Source organism: Agelaius phoeniceus, chromosome 15, assembly GCF_051311805.1.
Source record: "Agelaius phoeniceus isolate bAgePho1 chromosome 15, bAgePho1.hap1, whole genome shotgun sequence".
NCBI lineage: Eukaryota > Metazoa > Chordata > Aves > Passeriformes > Icteridae > Agelaius > Agelaius phoeniceus.
In genome coordinates, this window is record NC_135279.1 from 10883494 (window position 1) to 10907126 (window position 23633).

General features: G+C 46.4%; 1 protein-coding gene across 1 annotated transcript in view; it reads left to right on the forward strand.

Moving 5' to 3' along the window:
- Positions 1-776: 776 nt before the first annotated feature.
- Positions 777-23633, forward strand: part of PDLIM4 (PDZ and LIM domain 4) — a 44587-nt gene continuing 21730 nt past the window's right edge. The window contains exons 1-3 of the mRNA XM_054642899.2: positions 777-939; positions 14031-14182; positions 22507-22591. Of these exons, the coding sequence (XP_054498874.2) occupies positions 847-939; positions 14031-14182; positions 22507-22591 (330 nt within the window). The 5' untranslated portion in view covers positions 777-846. The remainder of the gene's footprint in view (positions 940-14030; positions 14183-22506; positions 22592-23633) is intronic.

Below are 23633 nucleotides of genomic sequence, written 5' to 3' on the forward strand. Positions count from 1 at the left end.
AAGAAAAGGCTCTGGGGACAACTGAAAGCCTCTTCCAGTGCCTAAAGGGGCTCCAAGAGAGCTGGAGAGGGACTTGGAGCATGGAGAGACAGAACAAGGGGCAAAGGCTTCAAACTGACAGAGGGCAGAGGTAGATTGGATATTAGGAAGAAATTCTTCCCTGTGAGGGTGACAGAGCCCTGGCACAGGCTGCCCAGAGCAGCTGTGGCTGCCCCATCCCTGGAAGTGTCCAAGGCCAGGTTGGATGGGGCTTGCAGCAACCTGGGACAGTGGAAGGTGTCCTTGCCCACAGCAGGGGTTTGGATTGAGATGACATTTCAGGTCCATCTCAAACAAAACCACTCTGTGATTCTGTGATTATTTTCCTGGAAGTTTACCTTTTGTCCAAGTGACAACCGTGAAAGATTCACAAACCGCTTTAAACCAAATCTGATTATTTCCTTGAACTTTTTTCTCATTCGGGAGACTTATTGTAATGAATAAAACAGTCACAACCAAACGTTTACTGACCTATTGCATCATTTTCCTTGCACTGCAGAGGATGGAACTGCTGTGAGGGGGGCTTTGACCAAAACCACACCAAACTACCAGCAAAGTACTGCAACTTGACCACTGTGAGTAGTCGCTCCGAACCCCACTTATAAGAGCATCCAGGGGAAAATCCGCGCTGAAGCTCCCCAAGGCCAGCCGGGCGGGGTCCATGCCTCCTCCCCGGCCCGCCTTGAGGGCGGGGTGTGCCGGGAGGCGGACTCGCTCCGGGCCGGCGCTCGGGCTCGCTCCGTGCCGGCGCTCGGAGTTGCCGCAGTCCGCGGGCAGGGAGCGCCCGCCGCCGCCGCTGCCGCCGCTATGGCGCACTCGGTGGTCCTGCGTGGCCCTTCGCCGTGGGGTTTTCGTCTGGTGGGCGGTAAAGATTTCAGCGCCCCGCTGACCATCTCCAGGGTGAGCTCGGAGGGGGAGCGGGGCGGCCGCAGGTGATGGGGGCGGGCGGGTGGTACCCGGAGCCGGGCGGGCTCTGCTCGGGCCGGGCGGGTGGCAGCGCTTGGGCTCTTTGCAACTCGAAATTATTCTCTATGCACTCAGATGAGTGCTCCCCTCTGAGCTTTGCACTGTTTCAGCTGCTTTCCCCAGTGTTACGGCGTTCTCCGTGCTTTAGTTTTTTTGGATGTTAATTCATAAGGATCTGCTTTCAAAGTTTTTAGTGTTCGCAGGGTTTGGATTCGTGCCCTGGACTGAGTTCACAGGCTGTTGGGGTTTTTAAAGAAGGCATGAGTTAAGTCAGCAAGAAGTTTCTCCATGCAGGCTGCAGTGTTCTGGGGTCTATGTGGGCTGGTAATAATTACTGTGTAAGTGTACTCACACTTGTGTTTGACCTCACAAATATGTATTCTGGAAAATTCTTTGCTAAGACGCCCCAGATAGATTGAAGTAGGCTTTGTGTGTAGATACGTGTGCAAACAAAGCATCCCCCGTGCAGGAAGGCTGGCGGCGCGGCGTGTGATGGATGAGGTGCTGGGTGCGAGCTGGGCACGCTCCTTGGGGCACTGAGTGTCCCTGCCCTGCTCTGCCTGCCCGGCATGTCGGGCTCTGCAGCCCTGGGCAGCTGCTGCTGAATTTCTGGAACAAACACTGAGTGCGTTTGAAAGGAGCTGTAACTTAGAAATACTGTTGTAATGCGCACAAGCTGTTTGCCGTCTTTTCATTCATCTGCCAAAGCTGTGACAGAAAAGAGAAAACACGGATCCTGAGTTTCAGAGAAATAATTATGGAAGAGAGTGTGTTTTAAAGAGGTTTAGTTTGTCTTTGAGTTCAAACATGTCTATTGCACGGCTTTGTTTCTGTTTTTACTTTGGCCTGTCCCTTTCCCAGTGCTCCAGTGAGGGCTGTTTTGGAGGAGAAGCAGGAGGAGCTGGATGGAGGAGAGGGAAGGTGGGGTGGTGCAGGTGGGGCTGGCTGTGCAGCACGGGGGAGCTGTATTCCAAACAGCTGCTGCAATGTGCTGTGAGAGGGGCACTCAGCTTTTGGGGTTCAGCCTGAGCCTCCTGGACATGGAGAATTCTATTTCTCCTCTGGTAACATGGGATGTATCAAAAATCACTTCCCAGCAATTGTAGAAATGTTCTTGTTGTGGAAGTGAACATCTGAACTCGGTGGAGGGAGCCAGTTTTCCTGTTACTTTAAAAAAAAAAAAAACCAAACTGGTTTAATATTAAACAAGAAAAACCTAAGTCTGCTTCTGCCTAGATAGGTGGCTTGCCAAATTTCTTGTTTGATTAGGCAAACCTGGGAGGTGTGAGGAGGATGATTCTCCTCAGGCCAGTCTTGCTGTGGATCACCAGGAGTTGTAATGCAAGAAGCAGATGTAGGGTGTTATTCCATTTGGCAGCCTTTTAAATTGGATCCTTTTTAAATTCTGTTCCCCCTGAGGAGTGGGCTGATGCTCTGATGTGCTGTACTCTAACAGCTGCTCCCAGAGGGAGGGAAACAAACCACTAGGGTGTAAATCTAGATGTAGGGTGCTCTGCTTGGGCTCCAGTCTCAAAACACAAGAAAACACCTCACTTGCTTTGCAAACAGTACCTGAAAACGTTAAAGCTGGTGAATTATCTTCTGCTGCAGCTCCTGGCCATGAGGATGCAGGAAGGGGCTGCTGGAGGGCTCCCTGGGGAGCCTGGGCTTTGCTTGGTGGTGGCTCTGTGCAACCCTGCTGCTGTGCAGAGCACTGATCATGGCTGCTGTGGTGCCATATTCCCTTTTATTCTGTAATTGTCCAGGAAATCTGTTCTTTCTGGCTTTAAATCTTGGCAAGGGGGGTGGGGGCTTCCCGTCTCCAGGAATGAGAAGCCTCCACCCCCTTTGCCCAGCCTGGCTCACGGCAGGAGACTCTTGCTAATTGTGGAAGCTTTTGGCTGACTTCTGCTTCCCTTCAAAGTGCCTTTCTTCTTTAATTTCAGTTTTATTTGTTTTATACTAAAATGCCATTAAATTACAAACATCTTTGGAAAGGCAGAAACCCTGCTGGGAGGCAGGACCACACTCTCAGATTCCCACATCCAGCTGTGGGCCCAGGATGCCAGCATGTGCTGGGCTGCCTGAGGGGTGTGGGACTGCTGTGTCCCACTGCTTGGCCCAAAGGGAGCTGAGGATCAACTTGTCACAAGGTGTTTGCATCCTACCTGGTTATGTTGGGAAATCAGGTTGCAGTTTGGGATTTCAGCATCCAAGGCCACCCACATTCAGCTCTGGGTGCTGGAGGCTGGAAATAATGAAAGGAGCTGCCAGAGTGAGCTCAGGAGGAGGCACAGTGGTGCTGGGCAGGGGACAAAGCTGAAGGTGGTCTACAAAACTATAGTCAAGAGATAAATGACAATATATAGATTTGCTAGCATGGAACATGACAATGACCCTGTCCTGCTTTGGGATGGAACTTGCCTCCTTCACAATGGTTTACTTTGGCCTTTTAGCCCCTGTGAGGTGGCTGTGGCTGTGCAGGTGCTGATGGTATTCAGTCTGTCCCTTGCAGCTGTCTCTAATAGGCTCAGGACATTAAGCAATGGTCTTTTTTTCTTGAAAACAGCTCACTTCTCTCTGTGATTTGATAAGTCTTAAGTGACAAAGGGTAAGGATCTGATTGCTCTGCTGAGCAGCTGATGCTGAACTCTGCCCTGGAGAGGCCAGGGCTCCAGGTGGGCTGTTGTGTTCTTTGGTATTAAAGAGAAATGCAAATCCAGAAGGGCATGCTTAGGGCATCTCTCTCATACAGTCACATGAAAAGTTAGGTGTGCTACAGATACCCTTTTATCCTCTTTCTTCCTGTATGTTCAGGAGGACCCATATTAGCAGGGCTGGGCTGGTTTGGGGGCATGCAGCCCTGGAGGGTGATAGTGGTGTGCTGTCAGCACAGGGCTCAGTTTGTTTTTTAGCCACTGTTACAGTGAGCTAACAGTAGGTGTAGGACATCACATCATTAATAGTTACTCCTCCTAATGATATTTATGGGGGTAAGAAATGATCCAAAAGATCTGCTTCGAGTTGACCTTAATGACTTGATAGAAAGTGGTTTTAAGATTTAATTAAATTTCTGGTAGCTGCTTTTCCTTGATTGAGCAGGCCAATACTGGGTGCTGTGTTTGCCCTCTGTGGGAAAGGGGGTTCCCTGTGGCTCTTATTCCAGTGACAACATTCCCTTTGACCTGCAGCCATGGCTCAGGAACAGGAATGGAATAACTCACTTGGCTGCTCTCAGTGTTGTGCTTGTAACCACATCAGTGAGTGCTGTGGTTCTGTGTGGGATCACAGTTGATCTACCCCCTTGCCTGGGATTAAAAGATAATCAGTCATGAGCGTAACTGGAGGAGCTGAATGCATTTAATCATTTGAACTTGCTTGTCCTGCTCCTAGAGCAGCTGATGTCATCATCTGCCCAGTTCTGCCAGTGTTAATCCATGCACTTGCTCTTTTTGAAATCATAGATTAATTACTTAGCTAAACAGATAATTGACAAGTGGACCAATTCCAGTATTTTTAAAATGAGATTTTAATACAAGTTTTCCTTTATCTGCTGGCTTCAACATTAGTTTACCCGCTGGTCTCTAGAGGAGCAGCAAAAATGCAAGTTTCAGTTTTGGCTTGGAACTGTAACACAAGAAGGATGAGAAATAATTGGTCTGCAATCCATTATCCAGGTATTGTTTGAGTTAAGGTTGACTTTTAAACTTAAGCAGCTTTCACATTTGAGCAGAGATGTGTCCTGTTAAAGGTTAGGATACTCGAGAAAGAATTCTGCTGAGGAAGGAATTCCAGTAAAAGTGGTTTTGTTGACTCTGTCAGGGCAGCCAGCAAATGCCCAAGTCTGTGCTGTGATCCTGTGTGAATGCAGAGGGAGCTCAGTGGTAGAATACCTGGGGAGGCCTGGGAGGTTTGTTCTTGTGTGGGTGGGATGGCTGAGCAGAAGGGGCTCCCCAGGGCTGGCAGTAACAGGTTTGGTTACTCCAGGAACTCTGCATGTGTTGCTGTAGAAGGCAAGGATCAGAGACAGCAGCAAAAGGAACAGGAATTTTGTCTCTGTTTGACACAAGTTAGGAGGATTTCAATTTCCATAATGTGGGGTTTTTTGTTTTGTATAGTTCTTATGTATTTGCTAGTTTATCAGCTGGAAATGATGCACTCTGTTCAGAGCTCCCAAATGGACTGAAGAAGCCCCTCTAACTATGCCCCCCCCGATTTCTGCTGACTTTTGTTGGGTTTGCTGTCTGTGTTGAGCTGAGGGATGAAAGCCATCCCTCACTTGGTTGCACAGTAAAGTTGTTACAGTGTTTCAAGTGGGATGATTATTTCAAGTGGAAGGAAATACTTTTGCTAGTCAGTTTTTGTTTTTCTCATCATTCCTATAAACTCAGGGCCGAGAGGTTTGGGTGTTAGGGCGTGAAGCTGTGCTGGTACAGAACACTTAATCTGAGCTACAGATAAGAACTAACAGAAATATGTCACAAATATATTTGCTGCTGAAGTGTTTCTATGGCTGAGGCTTTGTTTAATAACTGAAAAAGGAGAGTAAATGCTTGTGCTGGTTCAGGAGACAGTAGTGGTGGAACATACTGGAATGAAAACCTAATACTAATTACTGTAATTAAGCACCCTGATAATCCTGAGTGGGAAAGCAGGTGGAAAGAATGATTCAAGTAGATCCATGTAGGCAAGGTCTGACCTTGGGGCAAGGTAACAAAATAAACCCAGCACACCCGTGAAAACGCCAGGCCTCTGCCAGGCTGGACAAAGCAGCATAGGGTCAGTGTCCCTGGGTATTTGGGATTTGTGGGTTTGGGGTTTTCTTCCTTCCCCCTTCTTTTTGTTTCAAATGGTGGTGATGTCAGCTTCTCTTAAAGATTGAAAGATTGCCTGTTGGGACAGGCATTCAAAATTATTTTGTAGAAGTGTGCCCTTAAATCCCACTTGATAAAGTGGGTTAAAGGGAATAGTTAGATAACAGGCTTACTCCTGTTGGTGCAAGAAGTATACAGGGGGAATTATGTGCAATTATTCTTTTTTTCCTAAACTTTTTTTGCTGTGTGACACAGCTGATGGTTATAATCCTGGTCCTCCTGAAATTGGGTAAGTCCTTTAATTTTTATACAAATATGTCATTATGAATTGTGTGGAATTAATGCAGACCAATGCAGTTTATTTTCATTTTTGATAGCTTGAGGATGAAATACATGTCACAGGAAATCCTAGAAGGAGCAATATAGTATTTCTAACTGAATTTGTTTTCCAACTTCTTCCAACATTCACAAAATGCCTTGACTTGTGGTTCTCAGATCCCCAAACACATTGTAAAAACGTTTTTATTTTTTAAGTCATCTGTAACCACAGGTTCTCAAGTGTGAAAGAAAACAGTAGCTCTCTCAAGATCTAGCAGTGTTGATAGAAAAGGTTAAAACAAACAGGTTCACAGAAAAATACTCTGCTTGATTTGTTATCAGTGCCAGATGTGTGCCAGAGCAAACCCTGTATCTCACTGAGCTTGTTCGTGTAGTGGGTTTGTACACAGCCCCTAACACCCCACTTGCCCCAGGCCCTGGTAGATAAGGCTGTGTTTGGTTTCTACTTCAGAATTTACACAAAAACTTCAAGCAAACACAGGTTTCACTCTGTTATTTGAGCAACAGCAAAGATGTCAAGCCACAGTGTGGCTTTTGAGGAACTTTTCCAGCCAGGAGAAGCCCAAAACAAAACTTGCTTTCTCTCCACAGAGAACACAGCTGTATTTAAAAAAAAAATAAAAAGTGCTGTTCAACAGGATTTCAGCCAATGAGTTTTCCAAACACCATCAAGATGCCTCACAGCCACACTCAATCCTTCTTGACAACCAGAGCAACTTGCATTCACACCCATTAAGCCTTAAGTAGTTTTACATATTGTGTGGATTGATAGCAAACTATGTGGCAATGACATTTTACAGCCCATGCTTCAGAAAACAAAATATACCAGAATAAAGAAGATTATTTAAAGTTGTTATTCTTAATTATTAGATACGGGCAGTGCTCAGCTAAAAGAGAAAGCTGTTTTGAGCAGTTGACTCCAGGACTGGTCGATAACAACAGAGGAGATTGTCAGAGGGGAGGTTTGCAGGATGCTGACCCTGCTCTGAATGCTGTTGTTTACCATAAGCAACAAAACCCTTCAGAAACCCTTAGCATATGCAAAGGTTCTGGTCCAAAGGACCAAACCCTGCAAAATACTTGACATTCACCATTAAAGCAGCTGTTTAGCAAAGGCACAAATCCCTGCACTCTGTGATTAACACCTGAGTGTGCTGCAAGAATGAAACTTCAGGTATGCTCACCAACTGGATTAAACTTTTTATGTTGAAGAATTTTTTCCTCTTTGGAGATCACTCTGTACACTTTCCTTTGGATGGGAAGGAAAGTGTCAGCCTGCCTTCCTGGCCAAGAGGCAGATGATTTGGAAGGCAAACTCTAAGCAATTCCTCTGTCTTCTGCACAGTGCTTAATGCTTGCTCCTGAGAAGGGCTTGAGAAGCCCTGCTGCTTGTTGAGGGGTGTCTGAGGGGGAAAACCTCACTGGAGAGCTGGATTCCAAATCCCTGAAGGAGATGAAGCTATTCTGGCCATAAACACTTTCTGTGATGCTGCTCAGGCTGGTCTGTGCAGAGGTGTGGTACCTGAGGGACCGGGGTGATGCTCCAAGCACACTCACACCAGGGGCTCACTGGTGTCCCCAGGGCAGCTCTCCCTCCCTGGCCTTTGCTCCCTAACAAGGCAAAGTAAACACAGAGCAGATTTAAGTGTAGTAGCAGCTGTATTGCTGAGTGGGGTTGTTTTGTGCAGTAAAATCTTTAACTTGCCTTTGGAGGAGGGAGTGAGGGGCTCCTGGTGGCTGTGACCATGGGGAGTGCTCCCAGAGCTGTGTGCCCTTGGGCTGAGCAAGTGAGCTGTTGACAAGATACACCAGGTGATCCTGGTGGGTCCCTTCCTTCTTTTTCTCAATCCATGTTTTAAGGTCTGCCCATGGGTTAGTGGCTGGTTGCTCTAGAACACAGGTCCAGTTTCACTGATTCTCAGCCTCCTCTTTGTACAGAGCCCTCATTCTTTGGGCTGGGTTAGGATCTACTCTATGGAACTGTTTCTAAACTTGGATTTGGATCCATTAGTACTTGGATTCTAAAGGATTTTTGACTGTCTTGCCTTTTGTAATATTTGTACTCTGATTCTTTCCCTTCTATTGTTTTAAGCTTGTTTTCTTCAGTAGTTAAATGAATTCAGATTCCATGAACAGTGTTCTTCATGTACTGGGCTGTGAGCTTATCTAAATAATGTCTTGATACATCAGACTTTATATAAGCAACTAGAAAAATGCAAACGAATTGGCAAGGAATTCAAGGCAGGATGCTTTGAAAAGCTGAAGAGAATCCCTGGAAAGAATGTTTAAAGGGTTTAGGGAATTTATTTTCATTAGTTAATTATTTGACTCTTGGTTCATCTTGTTTTAAAAGATGTAGCTATGTAAGATCATTCCCTACCCCATAGCATGGAACAGACAGGCTTTGTTTAAAAGCTGAGAATTTTGTCACACTGTCTTGAAAGTCTCTCAAAGACTTTAATTGTGTCCTTTTGATCACAGTTGCAGAACAGAAAATTCCCCCAGCCTTGCCTACAACAAACTACCACTGATTTAAGAGAAGAGTGGTGTGGTCTGTGTAGGCCTGTTTGAGATTGCACCTTTTAACCCATTAAATCCTGGCTTTGTTCACTGATGGGATGCATTAGAGTACACTTTTAATAAAAAGTGAAGATGTGGCAGAGATAAAGCTGCCTTCATTATGTAGGTGGGAATGGCCTGAATAGGCACCTTTTGTTGATTTGGATAAAAAATTTCTGTGAGAATAAAGACTAACCTGATCTTTCCCATGGCCGTGCTGAGGCCTTGCAGGCAGTGAGGAGCTGCATCCCTCATCCTTCAGTCTTGACACAGGTGACCTTAGATGCAGCTTTCTGGGGAAAAGAGTAGAAATAAAAAGGGATTAAGTTAATATTACAAATTAACCTTTTACTAAACTATTGATTGGTTCAGCTTGTGGTGTTTGCCCAGTTCTGAAGTTGGCTTGAGCAAAGCTGTTTGTGAGTAGAGTCATCCTTGTGGTGGGCAGGGCTCCCATCCCTGTGAGAACAGGGGTGCAGGCATGGGCATTTCACCCTGCTTTGAATCCTCTCCCAGCTCTGGCTCCCTTCTGTGGCCAAGCTCCAGGGCAGATGGTAGAACACTGTGTTTCAAGAGCAAACTTCTCTTGGTGCAAGATTATTCTTGCTTACTAAATTAGACTGCACAGCTCCAATACCAACCAATTTAGGTTAAGCACAAGGCAGTTGCCCCAGTGTACTTTATTTTAATGGCCTGTCATTGTCAGATGCCAGCACTCAGTAAATCCTAGTGATGTTCCAGTGGCCAGATAAGAGAGTTGCTGCTGGCTTTGGGACTATCCCAATCTGTTTCATAGCATCCAAGTATGCACTTGGCTGGGGAAGGGGCTGCTGGAGGGTAATTGCCTTAGAGGAGAGGAGAGGTGGATGATAATCCTGGAAAAAGCAGTAGGGAATATGGTTGAAAAAACTTAATAAACACAACCAATTTTTTAAAGTGAGATAATTCCCTGGTGGATGATTTGGCAAAAGGCATGGTGTGGAGGTGATGCTTGCGGTGCTGTCACTGAACCTTCTGTGGTGACTGAAGAGGCAGAGGGCAGTGAAAGAAGAGCTGTCCACTGGGAGCTCTTTCTTTAAATATGTGTTTTTCTTACTGGAACAATAGAGGGGGTTGAGACAGGCACCAATATTGGACCTCTGGTATTTTTTGAAACACAATGCTATGTGGAGGACATGGAAAGATGTCACAAATGAGACATATCCCGAGGGGATTAGGAAGAATAATATTTTTATTAGAAAAGGGGGGAAAAGTACATTCTGGTTCCCTAGGGGAACAAATCCCTGCAGGACACACCCTCCACAGGCATGCTATGCAAGGAGGGGCTGCTCTCTGGGACCTGGAGAGCCTGGAGCTGCTTACCTGGGGCAAGTGCTCTGCAAATACCCCCTTGTGCTCTGCTCTACCACAGCATTGCTGGGCAAATGGTTTGTTTCTTTTAGTCTTTTCTGTTTATAAGCTTTCTGAAGCATCTTCATTTTCTGAGAGAGAGAAGCGAGGAAGCAGCTGCTTGTTTTTGTGGAGGGGTTAAACTCAGAGGGTTGTTCTTTATTCAGTTTTGGGAGAGCAGTGAAGCTGGCAGGCGTGCACTCTGCATTCTCAGAGCAGCAGCCGTGCTGTGCCTGCATGGCTGAGAACACACCAGAGCTTCTTTGGGCATAAAAGGAGCTGGGGAAGCCCCAGTGCCAGTGACCTCTCCAGCACATGAACTGCTTCTGCACATATTTCATGCTTGGTTCCTTCCTGCTGAAAATGTAGCAGTGCTTAGGGGGTGGGTAGCACTGGGATCTGCTTAAGCATCTCATGAAGAGCTCACCCCAGCCCTGCCATGGTCTCTGGTGACAGGTCACTGCACTGGACCTGTTCCTCTGAGTTGCTTTGATTCACTCGCAGAAAACTTGGGGGAATTGGCCTTAAGCTGAAGTAAGTAAGAAAGCTTTAGATTAGATATGAGGAAGAAATTATTTCTGTGAGCATGGTGAGGTATTGGCATAGGTTGCCAAGAGAAGCTGTGGCTGCTCCATCCCTGGAAGTGTTCAACACCAGGTGGGATGGGGCTTGGAGCAGCCTGGACTGGTGGAAGGTGTCCCTGCCCATGGCAGGGGGTTGGAGCAAGATGATCTTTAGGGTCCCTTCCAACCCAAACCATTCTGTGATTCTATAAAACATTCAGCTCTTCTGGCTTGCATCCCAGGCTGTGCCTCAGAACCTGCTGAGCACCAGGGATGGCACACAGGCAGGGGTTGGATAGTACTTCTGGAGCAGGAAGATACAGAGGGATGGTCCTCTCCCCTTTCTGCAGGACTGGCATGTCTGTGTTGGGCAACTTCACCCCAAGTCTGCTTTAGGTGGCTTTGGATTTATGTTGTCCTTTCAAGGACACAGGGCTGCAGTGACTTGATGCAGGTTTTCTTTGCAGTGTTTTTAACTTCATAACCTGTCTGATCACTCTCAGATTCGTGTGTGCTTCCTTGAAGTCACACACACTGTGGTTCTGGCTCAGGGCAGACCCGAGGGCTCTCTGGAGAGAGGCACAAGTGAGTGTCTCTGATCCAAGCTCCATCCCAACACCTCTGTGCACTGCCAGGCTCCAATGTCATACAATCACAGAGTCCTTCATGGGACAAGGTTTTTACGACCATCAAGTCCAGCTGTTAACCCAGCATTAATCCATGTCCAAAGCAGGCAGAACCCCTGCACTTGGATTCAGGCACAGCACTGACCCATAACCAGACTTGTCAGACTTTCTGTGGAGTGTTTGCTGTCAGTGGCTTTGCACAGCTGTGGGTCAGGAGAACTTAGTCTACGGTATTTTAAATATTATTCACTAAAATACAAACTTTGGGCCTGACAGACATTACAGTAATGATTCCCAAGCTGTTTAGACACCGATGCTGTATCTCAAATGAATTCTTGGAGTGCAGCTCCATTTCAAGCCCTTGGTCATCTCCACAACTAGCATAAAATGCTAATATGAAAATACTGCCAAAATAATTTGAAATAAAGCAGAAGCTTAAATTAGGAAACAGCTAAAAGTCTCATTTGTGAACAGCCTATTCTTCAAGGAAGCTACAGCATGGTTAAGATCAATACAGGGGAAAAAATCCATCAGACATCTAGACAGCACTGAATAGGCAAGAACAAAATACAGCTGTCCTGGGTCAAGCTGAAGGTCTGTTAATCTAAAAGCCTGCTGGCAGCCAGGGCTGTGGGATGAACACTGAGGGAAGCAGATAACAGCAGGCAAGAGCATGGAGGTGCTTCCTTGGAGTTGCTGGTTGAGCTTTAGGTTGACTTTCTGACGAGTCTGGCAGCTTCTGTGGCTGTAAAAGGACCCTAATGCCCCATGAATGGATACAGGGGTCAAAAAACCCCTAACAATGCCAGGGGAAAAATAATCCTGTCCTGGCTTGAAATGTGTCAGGGCTAATGTGTGTGGAGCTGAGAGCCATCTCCTGTTGTTTGCTCTGAGCTGAGTCACAGGGCAGCCCCTGAGCAGTTGGTCGGGGCAGGTTTGTTGGAGCCAAACAACCCAGCTGAAACTATTGAAGGGCAAATGGCAAATACTGATTTACTCTGACAATGCAACAAAAGCTGTACTTGGGCTGCCAGTTCTGCTTAACTGTCAGAAGTGGTTTGGAGCTTGTCAAACACCTTCAGGTTTGTGTTTCAGCGTTGCCAGGAGCTGTGGTCCTGCAGGGAGCAGTGCAGCAGTGCAGTGTTACACTGGGGCTCTCTCCTTCTCACCAGGGATAGCTCTACTGCAATCCACAGGGGCTGTTGTGGTAAGACTAAATCCTCTTCTAATTCCCTACAAAAACAGCACAAATTGTCCCTGGAAGTGTTGAAGGCCAGGCTGGATGTGGCTTGAAGCAACCTGGGTGGAATGTGCTACTGTGTTGGAACAAGATGGTCATTAAGGTGATCTTTAATCCTACAAGGCATTGCAGGATTGTATGACATCAAGATGAAGGCTGGGATGTGCATGTGTGTGCCCCCTTTCTAAAAAAACCCCACCTGTTTAATGATGAGCTGTGGCTGGGGGGCTTCTGGGCACTGGGGAACTGCCCCACTTGGTCTTACTGTCTGAAAAACTACACCTGGTCTGCCTGGTTGCTGTCATGCACTGCTGTAAGCCAAGGGGAGATGGTGGGTACAGCAGTGCTCCTGTTGTCTGGATTTCTCAAGGAGGGTGGGGCAGAGACCCACCATCTAAGACAGGGAATTCCATCTGTGTAAATCAAGAGTAAACAGAACCAAAGCACCAGCTTGCTGTAGTGCAGTGACACATGAATAACCAAAAGTCAGGCTTGCCACAACTTCTCGGTTGATAAAATATGTTTGGTTAGCAGATGCTGTGAATAAACTGAAGAGGAAATTAGAGGGAAACACATAGCATAGAGTTTAACCAGACATGTTTACCTGTTCTGAGTATGCCTTGCGTCATTCTATATTACTGTAAAATTAAAACCACATTTAGGATGATGTAAATGAAATGGTAATTTCTCAAGAACCTCTTTTATGGGCTATAGGATTGATCTTGTTGCTGACCACAAACTGTACCTGGACCTGTCATTAGTTCCTCAGGAAAGAAGTTAGAGGTTTTATAAGGTTCTGGCACTCTGACAAAACCAGAAGGAAAGAATTGTGGAGGCTTAAAGAGCTGTGTGATATTTATAGAATAAAACCATGGAATTGTTTAGGATGGAAATCATCTTAAAGATCCTCAATTTCAGCTGTTACCTCACCACTGCCAAGGCTACCACTAAACCATGTTCCCAAGTGCCATATCTGCTAAATCCCTCTGGGGCTGGTGACCACGCAGGGCTAGAAAGAGACATCATTTGGATGTCAGTCCAGAAGAAGTGATGTCAAAAGTGACCTCTCCCCCAGTCAGGGGGATGGTGGTTAACCAGAGGAGGGTTTCATGTGCTGCTTAGGGACAGACTCCTGCAGCATCATGAAAGGGTCTGCAAGCCAAAGGAGTGTGAAGCATCTCTCTGGAAAGAGTGTATTACATTTATTTCAAGCAAGAGACAAATGTGAAGAGGGGACCTGGTCACACAGTGGCTGGAGTTGTGTGTGAAATACCCATATTTCAAAGAGTGTTGTTGTAGGGGATGGCCCTTGGAGACCTGGGGCTCACCTGAGAGCTCTGGCATCCAACCCCAGGTAGGTGCTGTTGGTGAAGAGAAAACACATTCTCCAGAAATAACTCTTCCCTTTACCTGCATCTTACTCCAAGAAACTGGACTTCTTTTTTTAAAAACACTCCAGCATTCGTTAAAGTAACCCTTTTTTTTTCCTCCCCAGATTAACCCTGGCAGTAAAGCAGCCATGGCAGACCTGTGCCCAGGAGACATTATTCTGGCAATTAACGGTGAGAACACGGACAACATGACACATCTAGAAGCTCAAAACAAGATCAAAGCATGTGTGGACCAGCTGCTTCTCTCTGTGAACAGGTTGGTTCTCTCTGATGTGCTCTTGTGTCACTTTTGCTCAGAGGGCTTTTGGCTGGCCCTGGAGCAGATGTGCTCTCAGGCTGGGTTCTTGGAGCATCCCCATGGCCTGGGTAATTGTCCTGTGTTTTCAAAAACAGTAAATCGAAATTATTTTTAATGGTTCACTGGTAGGAAAAGTGGGTTCAGTTCATTTTTACATGTGGATTATTATTTGTATCTTGTAAAGCTTTTCCAGGCTGTGGCCTGAGTTGAGTCTTTGTGGTTGTGTCAACTCAAGCAAGAGTAGCGTGGGAATCAAAATGTCCTTTGGACAAACCCTTCCACTTCATTAACATCCACTCATCATTTTAAGCATCTGTTCAATAAAAAAAACATTTAAAGGTCCTGCCATATTTGCTTTTTAGGGTATTTCAAAGCAAAATGAAGGCATGAGTTTGGTATTGGGTTTGTATTTTTTTTTTAGTTGGGATGTTTTGTGTGTGTGTGTTGTGGGGTTTTTTTTTTTTTTTGGTTGGTTGGTTTCGTTTTCTTGGTCTTTTTTTGGATTTCTATTGTAATTAATTTTTAGCAAAATCACAAATTACCCAAGCAAAATGAACACTCCTTATAAGGTTCACAAATGGCTAATAGTATGTGGCATAAGTTAAAATAAGTGAATATAGTTTTCCACTTCAGATTAAAGAGGCATTTCCTGATATAAAGAGCTATCATTTACTGTTTATACTTTTCTTGGAAAACCATGTAGTTCTGACTGGATGCCTGGGCAGTGGGGAAGGAGCACTACCATAAATGGAGCAAACCCTCAGTGATTCCTTCTGGTTCCTCGAAAGGCATCTCTGAGCTGTCTGGCTAAAGCAAAGTCCCCTGAGCTCAGCCCATGGTGTACAGATGATGTGGCTTCAGTATTACAAGGAAAATAAGAAAAGCAAGCAAAACCACTTCACACAGGTGGAGTTTCCCATAGCCAAGGAGGGCAGTTTCCATCTGGAGCAGTTTTAGGGAGACCAGGTGATTTTCTACTCCCAAGAGAACCTGTGCCCAGGGGAGGACCAGGATTCCCTTCCTGACTGCCTGCAGGCTACTGGAGCTCTCCTTGGAAGAGGTGAAAATCCAGAACAGGAGGTTTTGGTGAGCCACCAGCTGCTGGGGTGGTCTGGCAGCAGAGCAGCTTCACTGGGAGTTAGAACCATGTTTTGCTGAAAGCAGCTTTCACCTGCAGCATGGCAGTGTTCGTTCTCATGGATGAGGGTTTCTGCTGTGTGAATTGATGGACTGAATTCCCACCTTTACATTTTAGCCCCTGATATCAACTGATGCTTGTTTCTTGGCTCAGATTGGACCCTTGAATATCTCTGTGCAGGTGCATCTCCTCTCCTAGGTGGTGATTCCTGCACAGGGCAGAGGCTGTGGTCACAGAGGTCTCACAGCAGTGTTGGTGTGTGCCTTGCTGGGGTTAGGAATGATCTGCCTGCTTGGTTTCCCTTTCCATGCTCATTCATGACCTCAGGGTGATCTGCAAGATGCTGTGTGGAAGGTCTGTGGCTTCAGGATGTTTTTCCCAACTGTACCTAGCAGGATGTGGATATTTTTAGCAGTGAGACCTTGTGGTGTGTCCAGATGAGGTGAATTTTCTAACAGAGATGTTGCTGCTGGTGGCCCACAGCCTTTCAATGATGCAGGGTTTGTGGATGACATGGTTGGTCTTTGCTAAGCAGTAGGATTGCAATGGTTTTGTCAGGCCTTAAAGTCTTCATAAACACAGATTTTAAAGACTTTTGTATCTCACAGGCTCTGCAAAGCAGGAACAGATGGTGAAGTGAGAAGCTGTTCAGTTTGGGGTGGCTCCTCTTGGCGATCACACTGCTTGGTGGCTTCTCCAAGGGCAGAACTCACCTTGGCTTTGCCCAGAGATCACCATAAGAGTGGCATTTCTCTTGACAGGAAAAACTGAGTAGTTTGTTTTTTCTGCAGTAGGGACAGCAGCTCCAGTGATGAGCTATTAGGTCTGTTTTTAGTTTGGCCCAAAGTGGGTGCACAGTGACTTCATTCTTAGATTTCTCTCCAGTCTCCCAAGTGACCTGTTGGATCCTGTTGCCCAGCTGTTAGTCATTGCTGGAAGCACATCTGGCATTCCCTCCTAGGTGTGAGTGGATCCCTGCTCCAGGATCTGCCTCCTAGAATGTGGGGTGACCTGTTTCTGCTCAGGGAGCCATGTCCTGGGGTAATAATGAGGGGATTTGTTGGTTTGTCTGCATGTCCAGCCCCTGCTGTTTGTCACAGCTGTGGACCAACACCCTGGACCCTGCTCTGAGGCTGAGCTTCAAGAAAGCCCTGCCTGTGGTGGTGTGGGTTAATATCTTTTCCTTTGGGCAGAAGTTGCTCTTCAAGCAACATCTTTTCTGTACACTGCCTTCAACAAAATACAGTTTGCAAGCCAACACAAAAGATTTATTTTTAAATGTGTTTGTCTGAAATATATTTGAAATAAGAAGCCTGTTTGTTGCATGTCTTTAGTGAGGAACTGTTTTGTCAAAGCAGACTTCCTCCAGCCAGGAATGAGTGAAGGGGAGGGCAGGGAGCTGTGCAGTGCTTCCATCCCCCTGGTGCCCTTTGGACTGCTTCATTCCATGCCCTTTCTCTATCAACCCTTGACATTATGTGTTACTGAGCTAGAGAACAAGATGGGTTTTGTTTTCAGTCTCTGGTCAGTAAATGCCCTTAGACTGGGAACTTCAGTAGGAAAGTCAGACTGTGGGGAAAACAAGAAAGGGGAGTTACTGAGTGGCCTGACCAAGACCAAGTATCATGCATCACAAAGGCAGCCATAAAATGGGGTTGGAGCTGTGTTTTGCTGAAATCACTGCTTGAAAGTACCTTGGGTGTGGGATGGGAGACCTCATGGCACTGCTGTTCCTGCTGACACAGACTGCCAGGAAACCCTTGGCAGCACTGTCCAGACCTGCCCATCTGTGCCAGAGGGCCAGGGCGAGCTCCACAGCTTTTTGTGAACCTTTTGTCATCTGCCAGGGAGGATGAAGGCTTGGGCTGCAGCTTTCCTGAAGAAACTGGCCCTGTGCCCACATTGGGAAAACTGCTGGCAAGGAGATGTCACAGGTTTTAAGCATATTGGCCTCCATGGCTCTTCTGTGCCCCTGGAGCCCACAGTCAGTGTTGGTGTCTGTGAAGCTGCCTCTAGTCTCAGGCTGGACTAGCAGATATTTCCTTTTTTCAAATCTCTTTGACAAAAGGAAATATCTTTTATCCATGACAAATTTCTTGAGGGGGTTTTACTTCCTTCTTCATACCCTCAATTTTCTGCCTCCTTTCTTGGCCAGACCCCTGACCTCCCTGAAGTTAGTGGGTGTTTTGTCCCTGGATCTTTTGGATCCTGCTTTTCCCCAACATGTGCAAGTCTGTCTTTGGGCAGTGAAAGGCAAAGCAGCACAGTGGCCTTACTGTTCTGAAACAAAGTGGTTGAAAATCCTCATTGGTTTATGAAGGGAGTTGGTTTATGTAACTGATGCCTATGTGGGCACTGATGTAAGATGTGAGGAATTACTTGGTGTGGGCACTCCTGGAACAAGGGCTGGATGTTCAGACTGTGGTTAATGGCTCCAGAATGGGAGGCCAGGAGTTCACATGGGCTTAGTGAGGCTGTGGGGAAGGCAGTGATGGTGCTGATTAAGATTCAGCAGGATGGTTCAGGCTGCTCTGGTGATAAATTAGGCAGCTGTTCCATCATCATCTTCCCAGCTATTGAATCTCAAGCCAAGGTAGCACAAGCTGTACTTTGCCTGCCTTAGTGCAGGAAGGGCCAGGCCAGTTACGTGGCAGCTGGTTGGAGAAAGATCCGGGGTGTTGAGCGGCCCCATGAACTATTACTCACAAACACCTGGTATAAAACTTGTTCTTTTTGCTCCCTGTGAAGTTGCTTCCAAGTTACACAACAAATTCCTTAAGAGGCAAGAAGTGTGTTGTGCCAGGGGAGGTTTCAATTGGCTGTTAGGGAGAATTTCTTTGCTGAAAGGGTTTTAAAGCCCAGGGACCTCATATCCCTGGAGGGATTTAAGGCTTGTGGATGTGGCACTTGGGGACATGGTTTAGTGGTGGGCTTGGCAATGCTCAGGTAGGAATGGGGCTTGATGGTCTGAGAGGCTTTTTCAGCTTTCACACTTTAATGATTTCCAGTCCAATCCAATTCCAGCCCTTTGTTTTGGTGACAGCCCTGGGGTTGTTGTGCACAGGGCCAGGTGGGTGCTGGACAACTGGGAGCATCTGCTTGGCCCCAGGTGCAGCCAAGAACCCCAGGGTGGTTGAGTTGAATTTATTTCCTGGCTGTGATGTCAAAGAATAAATCCTCAAAGGTTCAGCTTTGATTCCCTGTATCTAAACTAAGTCCTGGAAGCAGTTTCTTCCCCGTTGGTTTGGTGTGTATGCCACTGCTGAGTCTGCTGTGAGAATTGACTGAGAAAATTCTCTGTCTTTTCCTGCTCTATGTAAAGAGAGGGAGTTTCTCTGAAAGTTTCTGTGTAAGAAAACCCAGTAATGAATCTGCTGGACATGTAGCCCCAAAAGGACCTGGAACCTCACGTAGTTGATGTTCCTCCCATCTCCCCCAGTTCCTGGGGATTTTATTGGGGTCTGTTAGCTGTAAGCAGCACAGGCAAGCTGCTGGAAGATGGGAAGGATGACAATGTATGTTCTCAAGTTTCCAGTAAAAGTACAACTGAAAAAGTGAATCACAGCTTCCCCTCTGGAGCTCCTTGAAGACTATTAGAGAGGAAACCCGGCAGCTTTCCAGAGCAATACACAATGGTTTCAGCTGAGAGGAATGAAGGAGGAGAAATCCTGCAGCTTCTTCACAATGACTGAAGGGGCTGTGTCCTTTGGGGTGCTCAGCAGAGCTCAGCTCCTGTGCTGCTCAGCTGCCCTGCAGAGGATGGATCCAACACCCCACAGTTTTTGGGGTGAATTTCACAAGCCTGGGAAGTTTGAAGCATCAGCTGTAGCTGCTTCTAGACTGAGCTCAGGTTCTAGAAGGCTGGTGGCCATATCAGTGATAACAATCAGCTGTGAGCACAGTGGTGTGCCACACTGGGAGGTGAAGAGCAATCAGGAGATGGGCAGGACCCTGGAGTCACCCCCCAAAGAAAGGGGGTGAAAGTAGCAATGTGATCATTCTGGTGGTTTGCAGCTGTATGGTGACAGCAGTGACCTGGATCCAGGTTGGCACTTCCCCAAGTGATAAATGTTAGTTTTTAGGGGACGGAGAAATAAGAAATTTGGTAAGACACAGGAATTCTTGCAACTTAAAAGCAGCTTGACAAACTTGAGAGTGAGACTTGCAGATCACTACCAGGTGAAAAAACATTCTGGTAAAATATGTGAGCATATGCAAGTAATCTTTTGAGAATGACTGAGACTTTTAGAACGTAAATGGTGGAATAAAAGGTGTCTGCAACTTTGGGGTTTTTTTTAGTGATGTCCTGTTTATGGGTCCATTTCCTATGAAGCCCTGTGTGGAAGGCCTTGCACTAACCTAGGTCAAGTTATTTTTCTTGGGATTGTCCTGGATGCCATTAAAAGAGCAGAGTGGTGTGAGTGCAGGGTAATGATTTCCACATAACTGCCTTTAATCCCTTATAGCACATCTGAGAACACTTTTCCTGTCCTTGAGCTGTAACTTAAACAACTCGGAACATTTGAGTGATGCCTGATCAGTTGCCTGTGACGTATGAGAAATGTGTTGGGATTTTGCTGTTGCCTAAACACAAAGCTCTGACTGTTGGTAGGGTGAACATGCTCCTGGGGGGGGTCTCTGCTGGCTCCCAAGTCCCCACTGCTCTGGGGCTTGTTCTGGGGGTACAGGGGACCCCCCTGCTGCTGGTCCTGCTGGGGATGTGGGCATGGGATGCTCCTGGCAGCTGGGGTTGGGGTGTGAGCTCCAAGCATCAGCTCCTCCTGCAGGAGCTGCCTGTAGCATTGTTCTACCAGGCAGAGTAATCTCTTAATTGTTTTGGATTATTTCAGATTACATGGTATTTTGCTGTTCCCAGGGAAAAGAGGGGGGGTCTCCCTGTGTAAGCATAAATGCTCATTAAACTTACAGTTTGACTTTCTTTTTGGTGAGGCTGGTGGTTCTCCCATTCACCTTAGCTTTGCCTTTCAGAGTGCCAAGTGGAGCCCAGATTGTGCTGTATCGACTTGTTTCAGTGTAATTCAGGTGGAAGCTGGGGCTGATGTGAGCCTGCTTTGTTCACATTGTTGCTGGGAGCTGTCAGAGTTGGTCTCAGTTATACCAAGAACTTCTTGTCACTCTGCAGAACTGATAGTAAAACCTTGAGTTTAATCATTAAAGCATTAACCATGCATGGGCTTCTCCATGTAAACTGGAGTCTGTCCATGTCTGTCATTAAGTGTAAACATACCCATGATGACTTTTGGAAAGCACAGGTTTATCTGCTTTCTGCTCAGACAGTGTGATCTCAGGGGTGTGGAGAACTGGGAGTGCTGGCAGTGCTGGTGACTGAATGCCATACCTTCACACAGAATGAATTTACTGCTATTGCTCTTATCTTCTGCAATCAGAATCACTTGCTGAAGCTGTGTTTTTATTCACTGCCAGGTTGAAGTCTTTGGGGATGCTTTAAGCTGTGTTTGGCATGTGGGCTCCAGAGCTGAGAGGGGGAAGTCAGCATGGACCCTCCTTGGGGCACTATGAGGTCTCCTCAGGCTAGCTCAGTGCAGAGGAAAGCACAGAAATAATAATGGTGATCCCTGCCAATGTAATTAGGCATTTCCATTGTTCTGGGCCTCCAGATTTGATTTTCAATGTGGAAGCAATGTACACAGCACCAGATCATGGCAAACAGCAAGTGGGGGTTGCTAGGAATGTTGATGTTCCTCGGACTTTGTCCCAGTTGGAAAAAACAATTTATAAGTGAATTGCTCCAGCCTTAAATCAAATAATGACAGTAAAGATAAATTATCAGAACAAGACACCTAGCTATGAGAGTAATCACTCCCTGTTGAAAAAGCTGTAATGGCAGTAGTGAGGGAAAAAAGCTGAAATCCTCAGGGGCTGGATCCAAAGTGTGTTCAAGTCAATGGGAGTCCCTGCATTTGGTAGGTTTGGGTCAGACCCTAGATTTGTAAAGACAGCTTTGTATGTTGACTTGTGTAGCTGCAAAATACCAAAGGTAAAAATCTCCTTGAGAATTCCTGGGTTAAAATCGTGCACCTTATTTTTCAAACTTGGACTCTGCAGAGAATTTAACTGAAAGTGAACGTGGTATATGGCAGGGGTGAGAGTCCACAAAGGATGCTTGGATGTGCCCATGGAACAGCACCTGTTTTTGTGAAGTGGTGCATATACAGACTGTGATGATAAACAGAACAGTTTCCATGTTGAAAGCTTTATCTTGAACTTACTTGAGTTTCCATTTTCCAGCTTAAGCTTCTTGCATCATGAGAAGTCTGTGGATGTACCTGCTGGACCTTGCCCAGGCCCCTGGGACTCCCTCATACCCTCAGTGCTGGAGATCACATTCCAGCCATGTCCCCAGATGCCTTTGTGGGGAAAAAATTATCAGGCACATGGAAAATCTTTGGACAGTGACAGTATTTTGCTCTGCCTTGGCAGGACTGAAGATGCATTTGGGAATGGAAACTGTATTTTTAGGGCTTTTTCTATCTGGCAACTGTTGAAAGGGTCAGGATGATTCATACAGGGTGGTGAAAGCCTTCTCCCTGAAAGGTGTTTCTAGAATTCCTGATGTGGTCTAGTACACAGGCGTGCCAGGGATTGCATGTATGTATGTGTACATAAATCTATACACATGTGTAATCAGAATACTTTCTGGATTCAGGGCTAGAATAAAGGGGCAAAGCCAGGAATGTGCAAAACAGGAGCCACCAAGAGCCTGTATTCTGATTTCTTGAACCAAAATAAGCTTATCTCTTTAACCCCAAACTGAGACAGAAACTTGTAGTTTAAGGGTGGTTTTGACCTTTAATAGGATGAAACTGTCATCTTCTCTATTTATCATTGTAATGTTTCTGAGGATAATTTTGCACAATTGCAAATATAATATAAACCTGCCAAGGAAATAATAGATGCTATATATATATATATGGCTTTTTCTTTTTTTGGCTTCTTTGTTTTGGCTTTTTTTAAAATTTGTTTAATTGCTTTTTTGTTTTGTTTAAGGAGCTTGTTTCTTTCTTTGGGATTTTTGTGGGTTTTGTTTGTTTGGGGTGGAGCACTTTGGTTTGGGCTTTCTCAAAAGCAATTTAAGTAGAGTTTACCTTATTTCCCACTGCAGATCTGAAGGGAAGACCTGGTCCCCCCCTGTCCTGGAAGATGGCAAGGCTCAAGCATACCGGATCAACATTGAGCCAGACCCACAGGTACGGCAGCTGCAGCCCTGCCCCACTCTGCTGCTCTCCCAGCTTGCTTTTGAGAAGAGGACATCCATGTCTGGGGGCTGGAAAGCCCTGTGCCCTGCTCCTTCCAGAAGTGGAGGCGTTTCCATGTGTGGTGTTGAAGTTCTCTGCAGGTCTAGCTGTGCTTTTCTTGGGCTGGTTCCCATGGTGAGCCAGATCCTGAGCAGATCTGCACAATCCCATCTGTGTCATTGCCTTCCAGCCAGGCCAGGCTTTGCAGGATCAGCCTGCTGGGGACACAGGATGGCTGGGCAGCACGTGGAGGGTGACACCCAGCACTGACCCTGTGAGGCTGTGACCAAGCTCAGAGTTACTGTGATTTTGGATGGAGCTCTTGGGAGTCCTCTGACTATCCAGTGCCTGCCCTTCCCAGGGTACAGCACCCCAGGGTCTGTCTGCATCTGCCTCAGCTGGTGTGCCTCTACCTTAGCTGCTTCCAAAATCTGCTGCACCCTCCCAATCCTCTGACAGTGATTCACCTTCCATGATGGTGGATTTTTTTTTTTTTTTGAATGTTCTCATCTTTTTCCTTTGTGGGGTTTTTTTGGGTTTTTTTTTCCTCTCTCACTTCTTCTCTCTGTTTTGCAGCTTCTCTCTTCCCTCTGTCCTCAGCTCTGTTTCCTGGAGCCTTCTACCTGTCTCCTGCCCTGCCTTACTACCCTGCCTCCTGCAGCATCTGGGTGGTGGATGGAGCTGAGCAGGTCTCCCCATCTTTCCTACCCATCTCTGATGGCTTGTTAGCAAGGTCAGAGGTGACTCTCATTCTCCTTTGGCTTCTTGATGGAAAGAGCAATGGGGTTTCTCTTCTCCCTCTCTGCTTATAAGGTACTGGATTGTCAATTTTTGCATGTGCTGGTCCATGTTGTGGGGATATCTGGGGAACAAGGAGGAGACCAGGAGGATAGATGGGCAGAGGGCAGCTCCTGCTGTCTGACTCCCCCTTGAATGTGTGCTGGGCTGTACACATGCTGCCAGCTTTCCCAGGGCACCCAAGGTCATGGGTGGC